The following is a 21594-nucleotide window of genomic DNA, read 5'->3' as shown; positions in this document are numbered from 1 at the left end:
TTTGAAAAGCAAAATTTTTTCAAAAAGTCCAAACCAGGCTGTACATATGTGTTTGAACAACTTACGTCATCCAAAAAAAATATAACAGACCTGATGACATCACATCAAAGACAACACTTTTTGTTTACAATCTCCATTTTATCAAAAAGTGTAGTGTAACGCTGTAGCTAGTAATGTATATCCTAAGTAGTAGCTTCTGCCAAAATTTGACAAGGGAAAGCTGACATAGCCACATAGTTTACTTTGTATATTTAGGGAATTCTCATAATTTTACACAGTCTTTCAAGATCATGGTCTAAGCCAGACATGTGCATTGTGCAACCAGTGGCCTGCGGGCCGCACTGCGGCCCGCCAAGTTGTTCCGTGCGGCCCGCATGGTGCTCAGAAAAATGTTAAAAGTTTTTACTAGCCATCACTATTTGATGCAGTTTACATCAAAGCAATGGAATTTTTTGCACGCTGTACACAGAAATATTGCGCTTTGTGATGCAAGAATGCTGCGTTGCATAATTTTTCAATGCAAGATTACCACTTAGAAAAAGCTGTGTGGCATTGTACAGTACCGTAGTTGATATTTGATGGAGTTGTTGGTGCTACATAGATAGTCTACTGTTGAAAACGATTTGGTGAACTTTTATAAAAACCATGTTAAGTGGAAGCATCAGAATCTTGTCGACCATGCCTTAAAAACCATTTCGATTTTTGGAAGCACATAGGCTATTGCTGCGAGCAATTTTTCTCTAAGATGAAATATTGCAAAGGAAAGCAAAGAGGCCAACTATCGAACTAACATTTGAAAAGTCAACATCGAGTTGCTTGTAGTTCTGTGAAAGCAAATATTCCAAAAGTTTGCAAAGATCTGCAACAGTAAAAATTGCATTAATCTGTGATTAAATACACTTGATTGAATTTATAGTTTCCTCATCTTCCATTTACAATTATTCACAGTTTTTCAATAAACTTCGCACAAGTGTGTCGTGGACTGCATTAAATCTATTTCTTAACTACATAAACTACTTTCAAAAGTTTCATGATACTGTTTTTTTTTTAAATCATGTGGCCCGCGTTATCATTGAAAATTTTGTATTTGGCCCGCCAGTGAAAAAGGTTGCACATGCCTGGTCTAAGCCAACCTTCAAAAGAGAGATTTTAGCAGTGTTGTACGCGTCATTGAAATAATTTGACGGTGTCAGCGCAAATTGCCTAAAAACTTTACGGCGTAAAGGACTGCGTAAGCTCTTAAAGAAATTGACGGCGTCAGCGCTAATTTCTAGCGCTATTTTTTGCCAGCGTCTCATAAAACGGAAATATTTCAACCAAGTTCAGGCTAACAATAGCTATAGTATAAATAAAGAGCAGGTATTATGTTTTGGGACTGTATTGTAATTAGCTGCTCAGCCTATTAGTTATTTCCTTGCAGAAAAACAAGCATTTCAAAACGTTTGTCTGACAATCTGCTGCGTTTGGGACGCATATTCAGGGGCGCCGGAGCGATTTTTGACTGGATGGGCAGGAGTATGAAAAAAGGGCACTTTTGTTGCTGAAAGGCCAATTTTTTTTGTAAGTTTTAAGATAAGATATAGCGATAATGCTCATCTATCAGCTCATTATCGAGTAATGATACAAGTGTCCGCTATACAAAGAACAATGGCACGGAAGGGCATCATGCTATTTTATAATGATGTAATATAACTTAGCCTACTGTGATGGAGAATTTTGTGTCGTGAATATTATTTTGAGGCAAAAATAGAACCTTATAATTAGGCTAAAAGCGAATAGCATAAATTGCTATATTGCAAAGTGTGCAGTAGCTTACATGACCTTAAAAGGGCACCATTGCCCCCTCTTCCCTCCCCATCCACAGAAATTTGAGGGCAGGGGGGCATCCGCTCCCCCTGCTCCCCCCCGCTTCCGGCGCCCCTGCGCATATTGTCCTTTCCAAGTGAAAACATGCGTTCCACAGCAGCGCTGGTTGGTATTGGTGTGTTGTATTTCAAAAACAAGTTGAAAACGTTTAGTCGGAAAGGTATCACTGTTCCAAGCGTGCTGTGATAGTTTAGCACGTATAAATCTTTTAACGAGGTCCACTGCACCAACATCGCTCTTTTCAGGGGCATAGAGCTCTTGAAATAAAGTATATTCAACATCCGCGATGCCATTCATGGATTTTTCGCTTTCTGTCTCTGATCCCTCGTTCTCAATACATGGGTGATCACCATTTGGAGAACTTCTTCCGCATGTATTCCAGGGAGCCATTCCAACCAACGCAAAAGCCGGTAATTCGGATGAGTCGCGCTGGCCAGAATACATTGTGAAACGAGATTTTCCATGAAAACAAAAAATGACACTTAGCGCTTGACGCTTAAAATCGGCAAAATAGTTGACGGCACTATCACTTCCGTCAACTGAAAAATAAATTGACGGCGCTAGCCTCAGCGTTAGGGTGTTACATTTTTTTACAACTTAGGGCAAAATCTTTCAATATATCATTTATTTGATGGGTTTTTGCACAAAAACTAGTTAGCACAAAAAATAAATTAAAAATATTTATATTTTAAGGTTCCACGCTCTATGGTTAATATTGGATAAAATCTAAAAAATTCAAAAAAATGCAGGATTTTTATGCCTGCTATTTCTTGGATTTATTCATGTGTATTAGGGTGGTTCAAAAAAAGTGAAATTTTGAAATTGTAAAGTCTCACCCTTTCAAAAGTTTCCATTTACTACAAAAACACCCTGTGTAAAATATTTTTGAAAAATATTAATGTTTAGGGGTAGCTCAAGGCTTTCGAAATTTGGGGGTATTTGACGAAATGGGTCAAACTTTAAATGCCTGTATTTCATAAACCCTTGAAGGAAACATACATCTGTTTAGGTTCATTTTCATCAGGTTGGAGAGTGCTATAACTTGGTAAAGTCAAACAATGATAAATATGTACTTTTGGAAAATTGCGATTTTAAAATTTTTACAAAATGACTACAAAAACACTTAATACATTTTTTTAAACATTTAGTGGTAGCTGAAACATGTTGAAATTTCAGTAAAATCTGAAAATTGTTGCAATTGATGTATGTAAAGCACAGCACAATGCACATTTGCACATACAAAGTCAAGTGCCAGACAAAAGATAGCCATGAACCATTCAAGACTTTCTCAGGGAGTGTCTTTTTGTTGCTGTCAGGCAAAGCTTTTCTGTGTTCGTGCACAACCTGTGACTGTGACAGATACTGAATTTGTTCCTCATAACACGTTAGTAGGCCACTCAACTCCTGAATTAGAGCTACTCCTTGTTCTGCGTGGTTGTTGGCGATTTTCAAGCAGTGTTGACAATGTCACACGCTGCTTGAAAATCTTCTCGCCCTTTCCATGTCTCTGGATCTGCTTTGAGAAAACCATCAGGAAGGTTCATTCTCTCAAAAAGCATTTGGGATCTTTGTGTGACAAAGTCGACCAAATAACTTCGCTTGAATTCGCTTCGGAGGATCTGCATTCTGCATGTCCCTTGTTTTTGCAATGCGAGAACCATTTTTAGTTTCACTGCTGCAGGCGCATTCTTGTCAAACAAGGCCAGTTCAATCAACTTTTCTGATAAATACTACAGGTGGCCAACGAGCTTCACTGCTGCTGCTTTAGAAATGGCTGGGTTAAAGTGTTTGTACTGTACCACAGTGTACCAGGGACTGCAAAATCAGGAGGTCATTGTTGGGAGGCTGCGAGAGGAGCTGTCATCTAGGCTTTGAGATAAACCCGAATGGTAAAGAAAGTTATATGTCGTAACCCTTTCTGTTCTTTGGTAATTAGCTTAAACTGGCTTCTGAACAGCCACACCTTTATGCTATAGATAACTTTCGACATCCAACGAGTTTAGTGCACCGGTCCCGGAGCCCTGAACTTAACTACGTTGGCAGGAACTCCCCCAAAAAGATCATAGACAATTTCAGCATTTCTAGGTAATCATTTCTTGGGTGGTTTTCGGCTAGCTGACTCTCAATGAAACTCGGGATATCATCCTTGACGACAGCAAGGGATTCACTGACATATTCAATATTCATCCGTGGATACATCTTCAAAGTTTTTTAGATCTAGAAATTCCCAATGAGCCTGGAATTGTTTGAAAAGTAAGAGGGTCCCATGCAGGTCATGAACACTGCTCCAGTCACTATTTCCATAATGTGGTGACGACACGGAAGAAACAGAAGATCGGTACCAAGTTCTTGTTCAATTAGAACATGACCCCCCAAGTTTACCCGTATTAGCACTTGTTTCAAAACACAATGCTCGAACACTCTTATCAAGCAGTGAAGCTCGTTGGCCACCTGTAGTATTTATCAGAAAAGTTGATTGGACTGGCCTTGTTTGATAAGAATGTGCCTGCGGCAGTGAAACGAAAACTGGCTCTCGCATTGGCAAACGATGCACAAGCGGATCCTCCGAAGCGAATTCATGTGAATCCAAAAAAAATTCTTGAAAGGAAGTTGTTTGGTCAACTTTGTCACACAAAGATCCCAAATGCTTTTTGAGAGAATGAACCTTCCTGATGGTTTTCTCAAAGCAGGTCCAGAGACTTGAAATTTGGAAAGTGCGAGAAGATTTCCAAGCAGCGTGTGACATTATGCAAGCCATAAAAGTTGTCAACGACCAAGCAGAACGAGGAGTAGCTCTAATTCAGGAGTTGAGTGGCCTACTAACATGTGATGAGGAACAACTTCACTATCTGTCACAGGTTGTGCAGTGCGCACGAACACAGAAAAGCTTTGCCTGACAGCAACGAAAAGACACTCCCTGAGAAAGTCTGAATGGTTCATGGCTATCAATTGTTTGGCACTTGACTTTGTATGTGCAAATGTGCATTGTGCTGTGCATCACATGCATCAATTGAAACAATTTCCAGATTTTACTAAAATTTCAACATGTTTCAGCTACCACTAAGTCTTTTAAAAAATGTATAAAACTTCACATTAAGTGTTTTTATAGTCATTTTGTAAAAATTTTAAAATCGCAATTTTCCAAAAGTACATATTTATCATTGTTTGACTTTACCAAGTTATAGCACTCTCCAACCTGATGAAAATGAACCCAAACAGATGTATGTTTGCTTTAAGGGTTTACGAATTACAGGCATTTAAAGTTTGACCCATTTCGTCAAATAACCCCAAATTTCGAAAGCCTTGAGCTACCTCTAAACATTAATATTTTTCAAAAATATTTTACACAGGGTGTTTTTGTATTTCACTGGGTATTTCACTTTTTTTGTGTATTAATTTTTTTTCAGCAAATAGACTCTAAAAACATTAGTTTATGAAATCAAGTTGTTGTGTACTTATCTGGCAACCTAAAATATGAAATGATATCTTCACACGTCACTAGAAATCGGAGTAAAATCTTGGATTACGTTGGTTATCTAACCGAGTTACCTCAGCTTCAACTTCCTACTAATGGTGATGTAGCAAGAGCTTTCTCTTGGTTAAGAAATAAAATAACGCTTGATCAAAATACTGAAAAAATTTCTACATTTGTTGAAGTCAAGACATTGTTAATACAAAATATCCTTCAGTTGTGGGGAAAAGCTGGTCTGCCACATGTTAACATTGATCGTGTAACTCAAATGACGAAAGAACTTTTTGATCAGTTGAAAAAACTTCAAGCTCAGCCATTATCTCGTCTAAACTCCCCAGCATATTTAATAAAAGTAGCTGCATTTCAGAGTAAACTTGAGAACTTATTTGATGTGAGTTCCTGTAAGTGCAAAATAACAGTTGAGCAGCAATGGCACAAGAAAACAGTATGCAAATGTGATTTTGAAAGGCGCATTCCAGTGCTAGAAGCAGGGTTTTTTATTGATCAGAGAAATAGGAGAATACAAGTGATTGGTGGTTTAGATATTCAGGAAACTGAAGCTAATATGAAAAGAATTAGCAAATACAGCTGTAGAAACAATAGACCAGAACCATGTAGAATTCTTTATGAACAATCAATACAGGCAAGCAGTTCAGCAATTGATGAAACCGAGTCAAATAGTGATGATAATTATGAAATGGAAAGTGCAGAAATCCAAGTTGAAGAAGATGAGGCTAGGCCATCTAAGCGTACAGAAAGGTTAAGTGTTGTTAGCACAGATAACTGTATTATGGCGGATAAAAAACTGGCTTCAAACCGTTTATCATCATCACTATTGAACTCAGCTGCTGAAATATTTGAACATCCAGAAGCAAAACGATGCCATGTTACAGTTTATCGGCATAAGTTGGCACTGAGGAACAGGTTGAAAGACTGATTGGGAATGTTAAGAAATGCTTGGAGGAAAAGAAAATCAAGGATAGCAGTGATGACATGAGTGACGAAAAACTGAAAAAGATTGATACAGCGATCAGAGGATATGTTACTTGCATGACCATGACCACCAGTCTCGAATATCTGTAAGACACTTGGTTTTTTTGTAATATTTTGTATACTGTATTTAAAATATACAGATACACTAGTGAGTTGTGGACTGTGAGAGTTTGATATTATTTAGTAATACAGTGCATGTATTCAAGGGCGTTGGCAGGAGGGGGGCAAGGGGGCCTTGGCCCCCCTGGAATTTGAATAATCAATATGATTGTGAAACGCATTATTTCAATAAGAAATGCCCCAAATTTTCCACTTGGCCATGACCAGAGGTGTAAAGTAACAAAAGTAATTCTACTTATGTAGCTTACTCAAGTGGCGCCCCCCTAAAAAATGTCAAAATTACAAAAAAAAGTTAGAAAAACGCCCCCCCCCCCCTAAAAAAAATTCTGCCGACGCTCTTGCATATATTAGCCCATGTCTATGTTTCTTACCAGGACAAATTCAATAACATTAGTCATACTGTTACTGTGTTGTTCATATGATAAAATCGCCAATATCGGGTGAATCGTTAACGCAAGTGTGGAACCTCTAAATATTATTTTAAGTGAAAAATATTTTGACATAGTTTGTTTGAGTGCATTTCCCACCAAACAAACACTATATTGTAGTTGGTTTGAAAAAATGTAACACCCTACTCAGCGTCAACAAAAAGTTGACGCCGTCAAATGACGCCGTCAAATTGACGGCGTCAATGTACAACACTGATTTTAGATATGACACATATTTATTATAATGATTGCTTTTTATTCTGCTTGTTATTCTTTCTGCAACATGAAATTTTCAGAAATTCTGCAATACAAAAAACACAAATCTTTGTCTAGCTGCATTTCACTGTTCATATAGCAGTATAATTTTAAAAATCTCAAAGTTTCCCAATTTTTTCCTGTGCAATGAGTTGACTTTGTTGTATATGACAAAATCCACTTTTACTTTTTAGCAAAGATGTTAGAACTTGAAATTAGATCCAAATTAACGTGACAGTATTTTAAATTTGTTCATTTAATTTTAGAACGATACCCATGATGTGTATATACTTCATTTATATATATAAAAAAAATCACAAGAAAAAGTATTTAAGTTGCTTAACTTTGTAGCCTACTAGAGTCATTAACTGTGTTAATAGTATCGTACATTCACAACTGAACCAAATGAACCAACTAATAAATATTGAATATTGAAATATCGAAAATATTGAACCAACTAATTAAGTTTTAAATAATGCCTTGAAACTTTTGTCTTCGTTTTGTTGAATAAGATTTACAATGCTCATTTTAATGTATTTCATCAACGCAGTAATTCCATCAAATTTAATGAATTCAAAACTCACTTGAATACATTCTATTTGACTGAGCATTATGACGGAAAGTAGGCTACCGTATTATTTATCACTATTGTCATGTTCCGCGCCTGCCGCCCAGGAGCATAGTTTGCACTGTGAATGTAGCGCTATATAAATGTTGTTATTATTATTATAAACCAGAATTTTTCAAGTGGCAGCAAAGTTACTGTCTTGAAATAAATGCCCTCTATCAAAGGTTAATTCATGTTTTGCAAGTAAGCAAGGGTTGGTAGCGGCACTGTTAGTAGTAATCTTCCCATACAGTGCTGTAATGACTAATGAGTACAGCAACATCCCAAGCACGAAATGTAAAGCTAGCAAGAGCTACAGATTCAATAAAATAAAAAGATTGGATTGGGTTCTAAAAAGACAGAATGTCAGATGGCTTGGCCAATGGCTATGCAGAACATATGTTTCTCATGTGAATTTTACCATTCTAGATTTGTGTTTTATCTTTGCATCAAAGTTTGTTCATTTTAGCATACCTGTAGTTAGGAAGGTGTTACTTGGTTACAAGTTCTAGATTCTTATTCAAAATTTTACTTTAGAAATGCAGTGTTGTGTTTTCAGAAATTATCAACTCCTGTTTTTTTTTTTAATTTTGATCCATAGATCTCAATAATCAGCATTTTTTAGTCAAAGTAATGCTCTATGAGTCTATATTATTATATAGTCTTTTTTCAGTTATGATTAGTCCACACTACTTGTGGCCATCCATTACTTTTTTCATTTTGCTAGATTTACAATGCTATCAAAAACAAGTCCTATACAAAAGCAAGTAAAACGAAATTTCAGAAGAACTACATCTGAGGGAGAAGAAGTCAGGTATAGTTTGTAGGAGTTGCCTTGAAATTATTTCAATTTTTTTTTATGATTTCTGTCATCACTGTTTAAGTAAATGCTGGCCAGATGTTGTAAAAGACAATCTCATACAGCTTGCATGTGTTGTAAATTGTAATGCACACTTTGTTATACAACTTGATGCTACAGAATAATAGGAGGTAAATATTAAAGTAAAATTTTCAAACTAAACCCTGTTCCAGGATGAAAGTTTTGGCGGTATTTAGTGAAATCAATTTTGTTGAGCTCAAGACTAATTGAAATACAGTAGGCTACCTACATATTTGAAATAGTTTTAGTACGATCCCAGTGTATTTCAATAACTGTAGCTGAATTGTTATTCTTTGCGCAGTATCAGATTTTAATTAACCTGATGTCAAGTTTATGGCAACATGCTTAAAGGCCTACCATTGATTGCAGGGTAGGGCCCCTTCGACTAGAGCTCTTTATTTCTCTCATGGTATATAAACAGTAGGCTATGCTGCTCTAGAGAGATATTCCCACGGTCTTCTCAGGGCTATGTCCTGCTGAGCTGTAGTTGCATAGTTTCATTGTTATTTTTCATGCAGTATCACATTTTGATTGGCTTGATGTCAATTTTAGGAGTAAACCTTGGTGGAGTTTATTGTGATTTATAAAAAGTAGCAGTACAATACAAACAAGCTGTTGTTTATATAACTGAATGCTATTTTATCTGTACCAGCTTAGGCAATTGATAAAACGTTATATTTTCTGGTTTTGGTCAAATAAAAAAGCAAGATGAAACATAAAAAAGATAAGAAAAAGACTCCAAGCCCCCCAGCAAAGAAGACAGAAGATGAACCAAAGGAGGAGCCCATTGTTGGCATCGATGCTCAAATGTTAACAATGAGTAATCCAAATTTGCTTAACCCGAACCAGATACTTGGAACGAAAGAGAATATAGATGATTTGTTTATACCTGATGATGCTTCATCTGTTGCTGAAGATGAACGCGATGTTGCTAAGAAAAGGGGAGTGCTGACTCCGGAAGTCATCTCTGTTGCTCTTTCTAACATTGGTCCATCAGCATGTGGCACTATGCATGTATTTCTCAATTTGTCTTTGCCAGGATATGGTCTTAAAGACATAACTGCGTTATTGTCATATGTTCATTTGCAAAAGGTTGATCTTTCCTTTAACAACTTGCAAGACCTGTCACCTTTAAGCGGAATGAAATTTTTGATTGAGTTAAATGTTTCTCACAATCTTCTCACCAGTTTACTAGATTTCACTCCCCCACTCGGCTTAAGAGAAGCTGACTTTTCGTATAATCAAATTGAAGTTATGCCTGACTTATCAGCACACGATCACTTGGTAACGCTGCACTTGGACCACAATAATATTGTAACTATTGATGGGATATCTGATTGCCATTCTCTTCACGTGTTAACGTTGTCACACAACCACATCGAAAAAATTGAGAATTTGGAGAATTTAAAACTCAGAATATTGTCGCTGAGTCACAATCAATTAACTGAGATCGAGAATGTTGATACTCTTCACGAACTTCAAGAATTTGACTTGTCTGGAAACAACATATTCAGTTTGAATGGACTTACAAGTATGCACCACATCAATACTTTAAAGGTGGCAGATAACCAGATTTCAGACTTGCCTGACATACAGAGCATTGAAGGCATGAAAAGTCTACGAATACTAAACTTGATTGGCAATCCAATTGGTCAAGTTGATGATTATAGAAAAAATCTGATTTTTGCTATGCAACAGTTGTCAGAGTTGGACGAACAGGTGGTTAGTATTGCAGAGAAGGTAAGAGCAATTAACTTGTTTAACCCACCAGAAGAAGTTCAAGCGTCTCTAGATCACATAACACACACTGTGTATCGTTTTCTTCAGCCTAGCAAGATATATGAAAGCACGCTTCCAAGCGTTGGAATGCCTTATCCGATGTTGGTTCTCGCTGGGCCACAAGCCTGTGGAAAGCGAGAATTAGCACACAGGTTAGCTCAAGAATTTCCTGATTACTTTGGGTTTGGAATATCGCACACTACCAGAGTTCCTTATCCCGGTGAACAGGATGGAAAAGATTATCATTTTGTCACCCCCGATCACTTTCAGAGCTTAATCAGGCAAGGCTGCTTCATACAGACATTCAAGCATGCTGGTTGTCTCTATGGCTTGACTCTTGATGCTATTGAAAGTGTAGCAAAAGAAGGCCTGGCTTGTGTCGTACACATGGAAATAAATGGCATTCGAACTTTAAAAAACACATACTTTGAACCAAGATATGTTCTTATTATTCCAACGTCCGAAGAAGCACATAGAAGCCGCATGGTTGAAAGAGGGGTTTATTCACAGGAGAAAATGAACTTTATTGTAACTGAGCAGAGTAAAAAATACAAAGAGATAAATCAAGACCATCCAGGTTTCTTTGACATGGTCATTGACAACAACAAGCTTGCAGAAGCGTATGATCGACTGCGCCAGCTTGTGATGGATTATCTTGGAACAACTGAATTAACACCAGGCGATTCAGATGCTGTCCTTCAACCAAGATTATCCACAACTGAGCACAAAGATGAAACCAGCACTCACCACACCACGTTATCTGCGAATTTGAGGCGTACATGGTCTCGCCCTTCATACCACGGGGAGTCCTCAACCACTAATGATCCAACTTCTGCCCATAATAGACATAAACTTGAGTCTCGAAAAACTCCAGTTGAAGAAGCTTCCTTCAAACGACGCCAAGATGCTGCCAAAGAAGCACTAGAAGGCTTATCTCCAAGCATGTATGACGAGCTATTTAGAAGGCCAATGGTTCCTATGACTGCACCTGGTATGCTTGAAGGAAGCCCTATGGCACAAGCATCTTCCATGTACCAAGACCCTTCATTTGCTGTAGCTATCTTTCCCAACTTAAACGTCTCGAGAACAGACGAAATGAATGTGCACCAAGTGAAAAAAGGCTCAAACGAAACCAGAACTCACTCTTCTTCCCCGGATAGTTCATGTGCATCTTTGGCACCTAGTTCTGGCCTTTCCGGTTTGTCATCCGCTAGAGGATTTTCTGATCAAGGGTCGAGGCGAGGTGAACCTAAGAAAGAAACAGTGCTTGCTGCAGATGTTCATGAACAGCCTCTTGATTTAACTGCGCTTAGTGATGCTTTAGAATCTCTTAAAGGTTCATTAAAAGACTCTTCCAGAACCACTACTCCCCTTGCACCAAGAACGTCACTGGAAGTAACCAATTGGTTGGGAAATGATAGTGAAACCTCCGTTAACAACGCTAAAGCTTTATCTGGTGCTAATGTGAAACCAGTTCTTCCTCCTATTCCAACAGGAGGTCGATAACCACACTGGTGTTTTGTACATTGTATGTTCCTGTAGAAAACCGTTATCGACTTTAGTATACCTACTGAAAGTTTAACAAAACATTTTGATAGCACATGACTTACTTGCAAGTTACCTGTATACATCTGCTTGTAAGTTGGCGAAAATTGTGTTTCATTTGGCTTTTAATTGAAAAGAGGTTTTGATTAGATTTACTGATGGCCTACCTCTTGAAAGAATTAATCGGCTTACGAGATTGGCTAATATAGAATAATAATATTTTCTATATGTACAAAATGAAATAATGTAATTTAATTCCAATGAAATATTTCCCTCGTCAACACACAGTTGAATACATGGAGTTGTGGCTTAATTTAGTGCACTAAAGATATTTCTCGGTGTTTGGTGATAACTGTGCACTTTTAAACCTTAACACGCTTGCTCTTTCCGCCATCTTTGTACTACATGCATTTTTGTTGTTATTTTTCCGTTTCGTTTAAGCTATAAGTAAATATAAATAGATTAACTTCTGAGTATATTGTTGTGGTAAATAGTTATTTCCCTCTAATATTATGAAAAATAAATCGATAGGACTCAAATGAAGCTGTTTTGATATCAGGTCACAGCTTTATTATTATGAAGACACTTTCATTTCTCTTTTCTAAAAGTATTTTATGCTTTTCTATTTTGTTCAGCTGTATAATATTTTAGCATTGTACTCAATTGACATTTCTAATTCTCAGTAATTGTTCTAGTAATGTGAATTGTTTCATTAACTACCAAAACATCTCTTGATAAAAGAAAGATTTATCTTCTTGTTAAAAATCCTATGCATAAAACTGGATCTAACTACTGAAAAATTAATTGACAATGTTTGACATCCTTGAAGTTGAAATAGATCTCTGTTACAAAACGTGGCTTTGTCATAATTACAATCCATCTCACAAACCTGGTAAATACTGAAAGGTTTATTATTTTTTCAATGGGAAAGTTTTTTTCGTTTTTATTGATGAATGTTCAATTGTTCATGATACAAATTTAGCTTGTTTATATCAGAATTTTGATGACATTTAGTGTATTTTTGATTTTTGTCTTTATTGATCGTTTGTTTTATCTCACTGCTTGTGAATTCTTTTATCCGAACATTATTTTTATTATTCCAAATATGCAGCTCGGTCTGCATTGAATGAAATTGTTTACATGTCATCTGGCTTAAATTTGCATGGTGGTCTCAGTCTAAACTTAGTTTCACCAGCGACATCAGCTGGATTTACTGTTTTCATCACTGCTTTGTTTGTTTTAGCTTAGGATTGATCATCTGTTTAGGTAGGTTTTAGGGAGCCGGCCAAAATAATGGCGTAGGTCCTAGGATCTGATTAAAGAATACTGATAAAAACTAAAAAAAATGGACGAAATAATGGAAGAAAAGTTTGAACCTCACAAAAAGACGATTCTTGACACAAAACCTATTTCTGAAGAAAATAATTTTCATGATCGTAGCAATGTCTCCACGGTGGCTAGCTTTTCATCTTCCACAAAATCGTCGGCGAAATCTCATCGAGGTTCCAACAAAGAGGTCGTCCCTGAACCAGCGCCAGAAACACTGCCACCTGACGAGTTTCCATATCATGTCACTCTCTCCGTGACAGTCGCTATCGCATATCCACGACGTAAGTTTTGTTGGATTATGTTGCGTCATGTGAAACAGCTTTGAATTGTTCACTGTAAATGTCAACAAAAACTAAAGCAACAATTTAGTTTTTGTATGTAAACTTTGGACCTACTTCGTTATATTCAAAACCAAAGTTCCAACCATTGTTTGTTTGCAATTTTATTTATTTTCACACATATTCGAGTCTAAATTGTGATAACGCTGAACCGACAATTTCATCATTTTTTTCACAAATGAGGCATTATTAATTTTTCAAAAAAAAACACATAAATAAAATTGCAGCAACCGAGGAACACACCAAGATGATGGAAGAATTAGTTCGAAAAAACAAGAAAACTGTTGACGCTCCCCGCCCGAATCATTTCCTACACTGTGATTACGTCATCGCTCCCAAACACGATCCCACATTGACCGATGTTGTCACATACTCTGTCGCTGCCAAAATATTCACTGATAACGACTCAAGGGTTGTGAAAACATGGGACGATGGCAAAAAACTTTGGGTTGCTTGGATACACAGGTACCGAACTGGTTGTTATTGGTGATCTTATGTAATTTATATGTGCTACATTTTATTAAACATTGATCGTTGTCGTTATCTTCGGATGAACTTGATGTCGAGGGTTTATTCTTTTTCCACTCCATGTTAGTGGTGTTTTCGTATCTTTTTGTTTGTCTCCATGGATAGAGCGGATAGACGGAAATGAATAACCCAGGTGTGATAAGCCTCTTTGTATATAAATCAAGTGAAAAGGCGGAACAACTAAAGCGGAAACAAAACAATTAACCTAATATTGACAGTCAACCAAGTTTGAGATTGAGTTTGACGCAAAAGAAAAAAATACAAAAAAAACTTGTATTCAATTCAACAATCGTAGAAGGTTCTTTTGGCTTCTTCGCTGTTTTTACGTCGTATGCGAGTTGTAATTTTTTTTCCTTCTTGCATGCTTGGGCTTCTAAATGTTTTCTCAACAATCCTTAGAAGAACGCTTTCCTGTAGCTTGCGAAATAGCCAAGAAGCTTTATATTCTAATTGGAAGCACAAGCCTCATATAATTTCGCCCAGGTAACATTACTTATGCTACAAAAATATTATTTCAACAAGTTTTGTATTGTATCTTGTTGCTCAGCCATGAAGTGGTGATAACTCTGAAGAATGTCACTGCCTTGCATGACCACGTGGTGGACGTCACTTTGTGTGACATCAAAGACAAAATGTCCCAGAAAGCCAGAACAGATCGACCGAAGGCGTTTAGGCTACCATCGCCCACCGAGGCTAAAACCCCAGGAAGAGGGGTAAGTCTACATTAATTGTTGTGTTTTTGTACCAACTTTACTGTATAGGCTTTATATTATGTTATATTCAATAGTTACAGCAAAAAGTGAAAGGAAAATTTACGTGCATAGTTTTCTTGTCACATTTTGCTATTAATATTTTGGCTCTGCTTGCTACATCGAGCACTTTAGTCACAATGACTATATCTTATTTTTGGAATGGTATATTTAACGTATGAAATAGTCATTTTATTATATTGTTTTTTTTTCCATTTTACAAAGGGTAACACACTGCAATGTCATTAGAATTTGCATGAATCTTGTTATTTTTACTAGGTTTTTGAAATAAGCATTTCATTTCCATACAAATTGTTTGTCTTGTTTCATGTATGTTTTGTGTGATTTTGAGTTTCTTTTGTGCCATTGTTACCATACGAATACTGGACTAGATTCTGACACTTGAGCTGGAATCCGAAAAGCATCTGGCAACATTAGTAACAGGGCAAGATCTGTTATTTTTAACAGAAAAATAGAAATTTTGCTGTGATTTGAGATTCAGTGATCACATGTTTGCATTGTAGATCGGCCTCCAGTCATTAGGTAGGTTATCACGTTAGCAAGGCCTTCATATATCGATCACTATGGCTTAAACATTTCAAATAACCACCAGCAAAAGTTTTGCCATCTTTTGTATTTATGATTACTGTATGTATGTTCGCATAAATACGTTTGAGATGGTGCTTGCTTCTAAACTTTTCACGTTATACTCTAGATATGATCTTGATTGATTAGATTCCAGCAAAAATATTATAGGCTTCGTTTTGTCGTGACGTATGCACGTTGTGAATTTTATTTACCAAAACCAAACTTGTTTTCAGCGGATTGTATTAGATAATCAAAACCTAAAAAGTTTGAAACTGATGTTCAATAAATTTTTCGAAAGCGAAACTGTTTTCATCTGGACTGAAGATAAACGGAAAGAGTGCTAGACTGAAGGTGAAACCAGTCTAGTTTTCGAAACGTTTGCTGAACATAAGTTTAGTATCTATACTTGGGGTTGTTTCTTTTTGAATTAGATGAACTAGTCGTTCCAACCATTTTGCTCGTATATTAGTTTAATTTTTAAAATTCATGTTGAAACTCTAGGAATAGTGAAAAAAGTTTAATGCATAAACAATTGTACAACGATCTAGGTTGGCGGAGTGGTAGAAAAACAATCGAGCAGTTGGATAAACATGCAACCTCGTGACTCTGTAGGCTGCACTGTCACCAAACCAAAGTCGAAAAGTCTGGCTGCTGAATCATTACCGGAGTCAGACATTGACCAACCGAAAAAGAGGGAAATGAGGTATACTGTATACAGTGTATAGTGTATATACGTTTTCATGCAATTTTAGTTTATACAACTTATACGTTTATTTGTTTACACAAGCTTAAGTTGCTTTTAAGTTATGTACCTAACGTGCCTGTTACTTAACGTTCTTGAGTACATAAGTGTTTTCCTTCTCAAACAACCCAGACAGCCACTTTATCTGGTACAGATCTGGTCAGATCCGTATCCGATTTGGTAAAGATCTGGACCAGATGAAGTGGTATTCCGTAACATTTGTGGTTGTTTCAAAAACTTTACAAGAATGCCTGCCTGATATATCGCCTATTGCAGTTGACACTTTTCTTTTCGATTCGGAAACGTAAAAGGTAGAAGTAGTTTCGTTTGGCGCTTTCGCACTTAAAGCTCGTTGTCTGTTAGCCAGTTTTTAAATATATTTCTGCATTGGTAAACTATGTTGAAACCACCGGGTACAGCAGTCTGTGGACAGTCTAACGTAAAAGAAATGGTCTGGTATAAAATAATACATAGATATTGGGTAATGGGTATGGCATATAATAATGCAAATAAATCATTAAATTTAAGGAAAGAACATACTATACTTACATGGTAAAGACATATGCAGTTTTTCTCTATAAAAGGACCTTTTTCGTTAATAGCATGTATTTTTATTTTAAAAATATATAATGCATTTATTCAGTAATAAATATATTAATCCATAATGGCTATTTTGATTTGGAATATCTCTAAAGAGTTTCTAAACCGTTACTTTAAGTCACCACTGATTTTAATTACCACCATATAGCAGTCAAGGTGTATAAATTCAAAAATGTAAAGTGAACTGAAATGTCGCTGTTTGCAGAGCTCAAAGTTCAGTATCCAGAGCTGCCAGCTTTTTTATCTCCGAAGACGATAAAAAACGAATGAATGACTTGAAAAGGCATCAGGTAACCAAAAACAAACTCAAATCGTGAAATTTGACTTAAAAATCGTGTGTTTGATTGTAAGCAGGATAAAGCAGCAACTGCTTATATTTTGTGTACGTTTACAATTGAAACGTTTAAATTAGTTTAGACTTTTTGTGTCAAATACAACCACCAAATGAAAGTATCGCACCGGCTCGTATGTTGTTGCTGCGTTGTCACTTTCTAGTCTCAATGTCTATGATTTTGTCATAGGTCGCACCTTCTAAACTTTTCTTTTAAATTCATGCTTTGAACATGATTTCAGGCAAAACTTCAAAAAAACTTGAAACGAACGGAACTCCGAACAAGTGCTCTTGTCGAAGAGACCGAAAGGGCACGCGGTGGTCGTGGAAAAAGGTGCCAAAATAGATAAACAACTTAGTTACATCAAATGCTGTATAGTCACTACTCTCTAAAGTCTCTACAGCCTGTTTCACCCTAAAAGGGGGATGATCAGAAGGTCCTTCTGATGAAAAGATCTTATGATGATCACCATGTAGAGGTTTCAGAGAATAGTAACTATAGAGGTTTTAGAAAAGGCTGTAGAGGTTTCAACAGACCGTAGAAGTTTTAGAGAATAGTAACTATATTTGATGTAATTCGCTCTGCTTTGCTTTTTGCTTAGCATTGAGCACTTTTTGTAGTATTAATAGTTTTCATTGTTTACAACTTAGTTAAATGCTCGAAAGACGAGACATAGACACTCCGTATGGTCATGGCAAAGACAAGAATGACGAGGTGTCGCTCCTACATAATACTCAGCACCAAGAAAACTTCAATTTTTAGTGATAATGTGTTTGCCGAAAGCAACACTGGATCATCCTGGTCATGGTTCTATTGCTCATAAAATATCACTGTATCAGGGTAATATCAAAAATCTACCACTCCTGACGACGACTGTGGTTGAAGCTACTGGATAAAAGGGAAAATCTTATTTCTTGTCAACGTTTCGTCCCTCAGCACGACTGATATCTTCAACATGTTAAAAATAACAATAACGTGGTTTCCGCCCGCGTGCTGCGTAGATAGTTGTGTTGATAATGTCCATACCTTGTCATTATTACTAGCTACTATTAATATTTCACTTACATGACTTTCATTTGGCTGCAGCTTACATCACTTACATAAATTGAACTTACTTATTTGTCCTTACTAGCTACTTAATGGACTTAATTATTATACATGAGCCATCTATCAGTTTTACTGCGATAAGCACCATTTATCGCCGTAAAAAAGTTTCTGCTGTGCTTTGCATTAAACTTTTATGTTTTCTGAAGCCATGTGCAGTTTCCAACTTTTGCTAATAACATCTACAATGTGCGATAATTAAATGTTAATGTGTTTTTCCAATCTGCTACGTAGCGCGAGAATCAGGAGCGACACAGCGAGTCGGAAAAGCGAAGTCATTCACAAAGGGAAATCTGTCAACATCCAAGTGAAGTTGGAGAGATTATTTGCAGGTAATAATACTGGTGAAGCGATAAAGACGATCGCTACGTGGAAGGATTTGACCATTCCCACTAGTCGAGGCAAAGCCTAACTAGAATAATAGTAAATACTATTTTTCTTCGCATAAAAAACTAGGTTTGAGTGGCTGTTGTTATTCTTTAACCACATAGATTGACAACGTCTCCGGGACTACAGCGCAAAGCTACTACTAGAGAGTTGTCAGTTTTTAGTTTCATCGTTGAAGAAACGCTTCATTTGGTGAACGGAAGACGGTTTGGTCTGTTTCGCAGCACCGCGGTCGCAGGGAGAGGAAAACCTCACTCCTTGTTGGTGCATGGTTGAGTGGAAAATCCGTACCATGATGGATAAGACAGATGCAAGCCTGTCTCGGTTGGGTCAGGTCGGTGGGACACTGGGACGGGTGTTGGGGTTGAAGGAACGGAGCCTGGTGATGTTTAGTCTTCATTCCAGTTCTCCATTTTTTATATTGTTATTGATCCGAAATTAACACGATAAGTTGTGACGATAACACAAAGAAGTTAGTTTTTATCACCATGTTGAGCAGATTTTCAATTACCTCAGGAGGCAAAGCGATCACTTCTCGATTGAGCGATACAAGCGGATCCGTGTTCGATGGTTTTGTCACTGTGTCGGTAGACGGGGATTCTATAATTCCTCCTGAATTGGTCAAGACACTTAATCCTCTTGCTATCACACTGAAGTCCGTGAAAGATTTTCCCGAAACCCCTGTCTCTCAAGTGCAGTGAGTTGTTAAAGTGTTGTTTTTTTCATAATGTGCAGTTTGAATCAGCCGTCGTTGTCATTCTATTCGCTTGTTACTTCAATACAGATTAGTTGGACACTTATATCATAGGTTCTCAAACTTTTTATCTCCCTTTACTCCTTGCCGAAGAATCAAAGACCAATTTACTACCCCATCTACCATTTTTGGTTCAGAATTTAAGTATTTATCATGCAGTCTGTTTTTCAGGCTAAAGTGCGTTAATCATTTTGACAGATGAATTTTGCCCCCAAAGGATAAATCTACCCCTGAGCGGGAGTTCTCTATTAGGGTTTGCCTTTGTAGATTGATTTAAATTTGTGACAATGAACATCATAATGCAGTTCCTGCTAGATTGTCATAGATTTTTAATCCAATTCCATTGTTTCAAACAATTGTTATAGTTTTGTAACTAAAGAAGATACTACAATGTTTGAAGCTCTCCCAGCGATCGAAATAACATGGTGATGCTGAGATATGTTTTTTTTGCAGTCTTGATCATATTTGCAAGCCGGTATATTGCAAGTACGATTTCCTTAACCAGTCGACCCACGTGACCGAAGGCAGACCCAGAGGACGTCACGTCTACTTTGAAGACACCCACGTCATATTTCTTGGTTTGTTTATTGTTGCGCTACGTTTCTGTGAATTTTTTTCTATGATACCTTGATTTATTACCATCTTCTGTCAAGGGCCTGGTCATCATCCTGGACTATGAGTCGACCACCCAGACAGCAAAATCCATCATTTTAATATTGATTCAACATCTGCAGACGTTAAATCAATGTAAAAATGACGGATTTTGCTGTTTGGGCAATTGTTTGCAGTGACACTTCCATTTTCCTCTGTCATAGGCGTCATCGATAGTTAATTATTTTCTATGGTTCTAGTCTTTCAGTGTGTTATTTTGCGTTTTTATATAATAGATAGAACATTGATTTTTAGCTTATTTTCATTTCTATCATCTTCGGGAGTACGCAGCAATCTGTTCTAATCATTTATGTCTTAATCTTTTCGACTAATGTCGCGTACTTCATGGTTATTCAGGTCTGCTGGACGAAGGCATGCTACGCGAATATATCCAAAGCAACTCTTTCCATGTCGAAGTACATGACAGAGATCGTCTAGACAGCTATGAATCTGGGTAGGCATTTGCAGACGTACTGCTCAGCTACATAGCAGTTTTGTAAAAGGACTTCAATTTAAAGAAACGCTGATTAGATTGAGTTTCGCTTTTAGCAGCATGATCGTTACTTACTTCACAGTGTGGCCAACATGATTCTTCATTATTTCTTTTGTGACGATTCAATTAATTTTTTTGCTTTCCTGCTTCGCCCTCGTTTAATCAAGCTGTGTCTTTTGTATTCATTATAAATAACAGAGTTTGAAGTGAACAGTGTGTTACTTTATGATGGCTAAAGCAAGAAACAGAAACAAGTAAATAATACTAGAAAGACTTCTAAATCTATCAATTCATTAGTTGATCAAACTTAGAAGTATAGTGTGGTGGAAAAGAAGATGTATCACGTCGTGAGTTCTATGAATTGACTGGTTCAAATCCAAATAATTTTAACGTGTGCTAGTTTGCACTAAAGGTCCTTCTTTAACAGAGACCATAAATAATGTCTCCTTCTCTTCAAATTAACGCGTACTTTAAAGGGTAGACGTTAATATCTTAAAATTGATTCAAATATTTTTTTCACTATATTTAGATGCTTTAAGTATCACTTTACGTGGATCCCATGTGGACTTTACGCCCATTCAAGGTTAAAAAGTGTCGTAAACTCCCCTCTTTTTATTAACGACTAGTTTTAGCCTGTTGCTGCGAGTTCGCTGTGGTAATAGCGGTTTGCACTAGCTTTCGGAACGTAGCTCCCTAGTCATGTGATATGACGAAGATCCGTCATAGATTTTTCATAGCACATGACTAGAGAAGCTACGTTCCGAAAGCTAGTGCAGCAAACAAACCGCTATTACCATAGCGAACTCGCAGCATCATGCTTAAACAGGTCATTAGTATCTACATTCTGAAGTAAAGAAATAGTGTTTGGGATTCACAGCATGTTACTATTTGACGTCGATGTTGACTATACTTTTGCTGAAGCCGACAAGAAACAAAAATTTGTACGGGTCCCAGCTACCTAGAATTATTCTTTTTAAGTAAGTAAGAAAAATTTAAGCAAAGTAAGAAAATTTGCCAGCAGCCAGGTACCACGTCTTTGGTTGGAGACTATCAC

General features: G+C 37.0%; 2 protein-coding genes across 4 annotated transcripts in view; both read left to right on the top strand.

Annotated features, from left to right (window-relative positions):
* The window catches only part of LOC145774605 (uncharacterized), a 46348-nt gene that overhangs the window by 6610 nt on the left and 18144 nt on the right, over positions 1–21594 (top strand). For 2 of the 3 annotated variants that reach the window (XM_082585878.1, XM_082585880.1), the window contains exons 1-10: positions 13204–13555; positions 13840–14077; positions 14688–14853; positions 16026–16180; positions 17025–17109; positions 17393–17484; positions 18490–18587; positions 19159–19339; positions 19850–19974; positions 20405–20501. In XM_082585878.1, coding sequence (XP_082442004.1) covers positions 13291–13555; positions 13840–14077; positions 14688–14853; positions 16026–16180; positions 17025–17109; positions 17393–17484; positions 18490–18587; positions 19159–19339; positions 19850–19974; positions 20405–20501 — 1502 coding nt within the window. In that variant the 5' untranslated portion in view covers positions 13204–13290. Of the gene's footprint in view, positions 1–8468; positions 8556–13203; positions 13556–13839; positions 14078–14687; positions 14854–16025; positions 16181–17024; positions 17110–17392; positions 17485–18489; positions 18588–19158; positions 19340–19849; positions 19975–20404; positions 20502–21594 lie in introns of those variants that run through there. The other variant, XM_082585879.1, reaches the window with a different exon arrangement.
* On the top strand, positions 8684–13188 carry LOC145774606 (leucine-rich repeat and guanylate kinase domain-containing protein-like). The gene has a single exon (XM_082585881.1). The coding sequence runs from the start codon at positions 9330–9332 to the stop codon at positions 11904–11906; it is 2577 nt and encodes an 858-aa protein (XP_082442007.1). The 5' UTR covers positions 8684–9329; the 3' UTR covers positions 11907–13188.

Source organism: Aplidium turbinatum, chromosome 7 (assembly GCF_918807975.1).
Source record: "Aplidium turbinatum chromosome 7, kaAplTurb1.1, whole genome shotgun sequence".
In the NCBI taxonomy this organism is placed as follows: Eukaryota; Metazoa; Chordata; class Ascidiacea; order Aplousobranchia; family Polyclinidae; genus Aplidium; species Aplidium turbinatum.
This window is presented reverse-complemented; position numbering and strand designations above follow the sequence as displayed.

Excerpts from the sequence above, each read along its gene's own strand:
- LOC145774606 (XM_082585881.1), top strand. The coding sequence starts at position 9,330 with ATGAAACATAAAAAAGATAAGAAAAAGACTCCAAGCCCCCCAGCAAAG.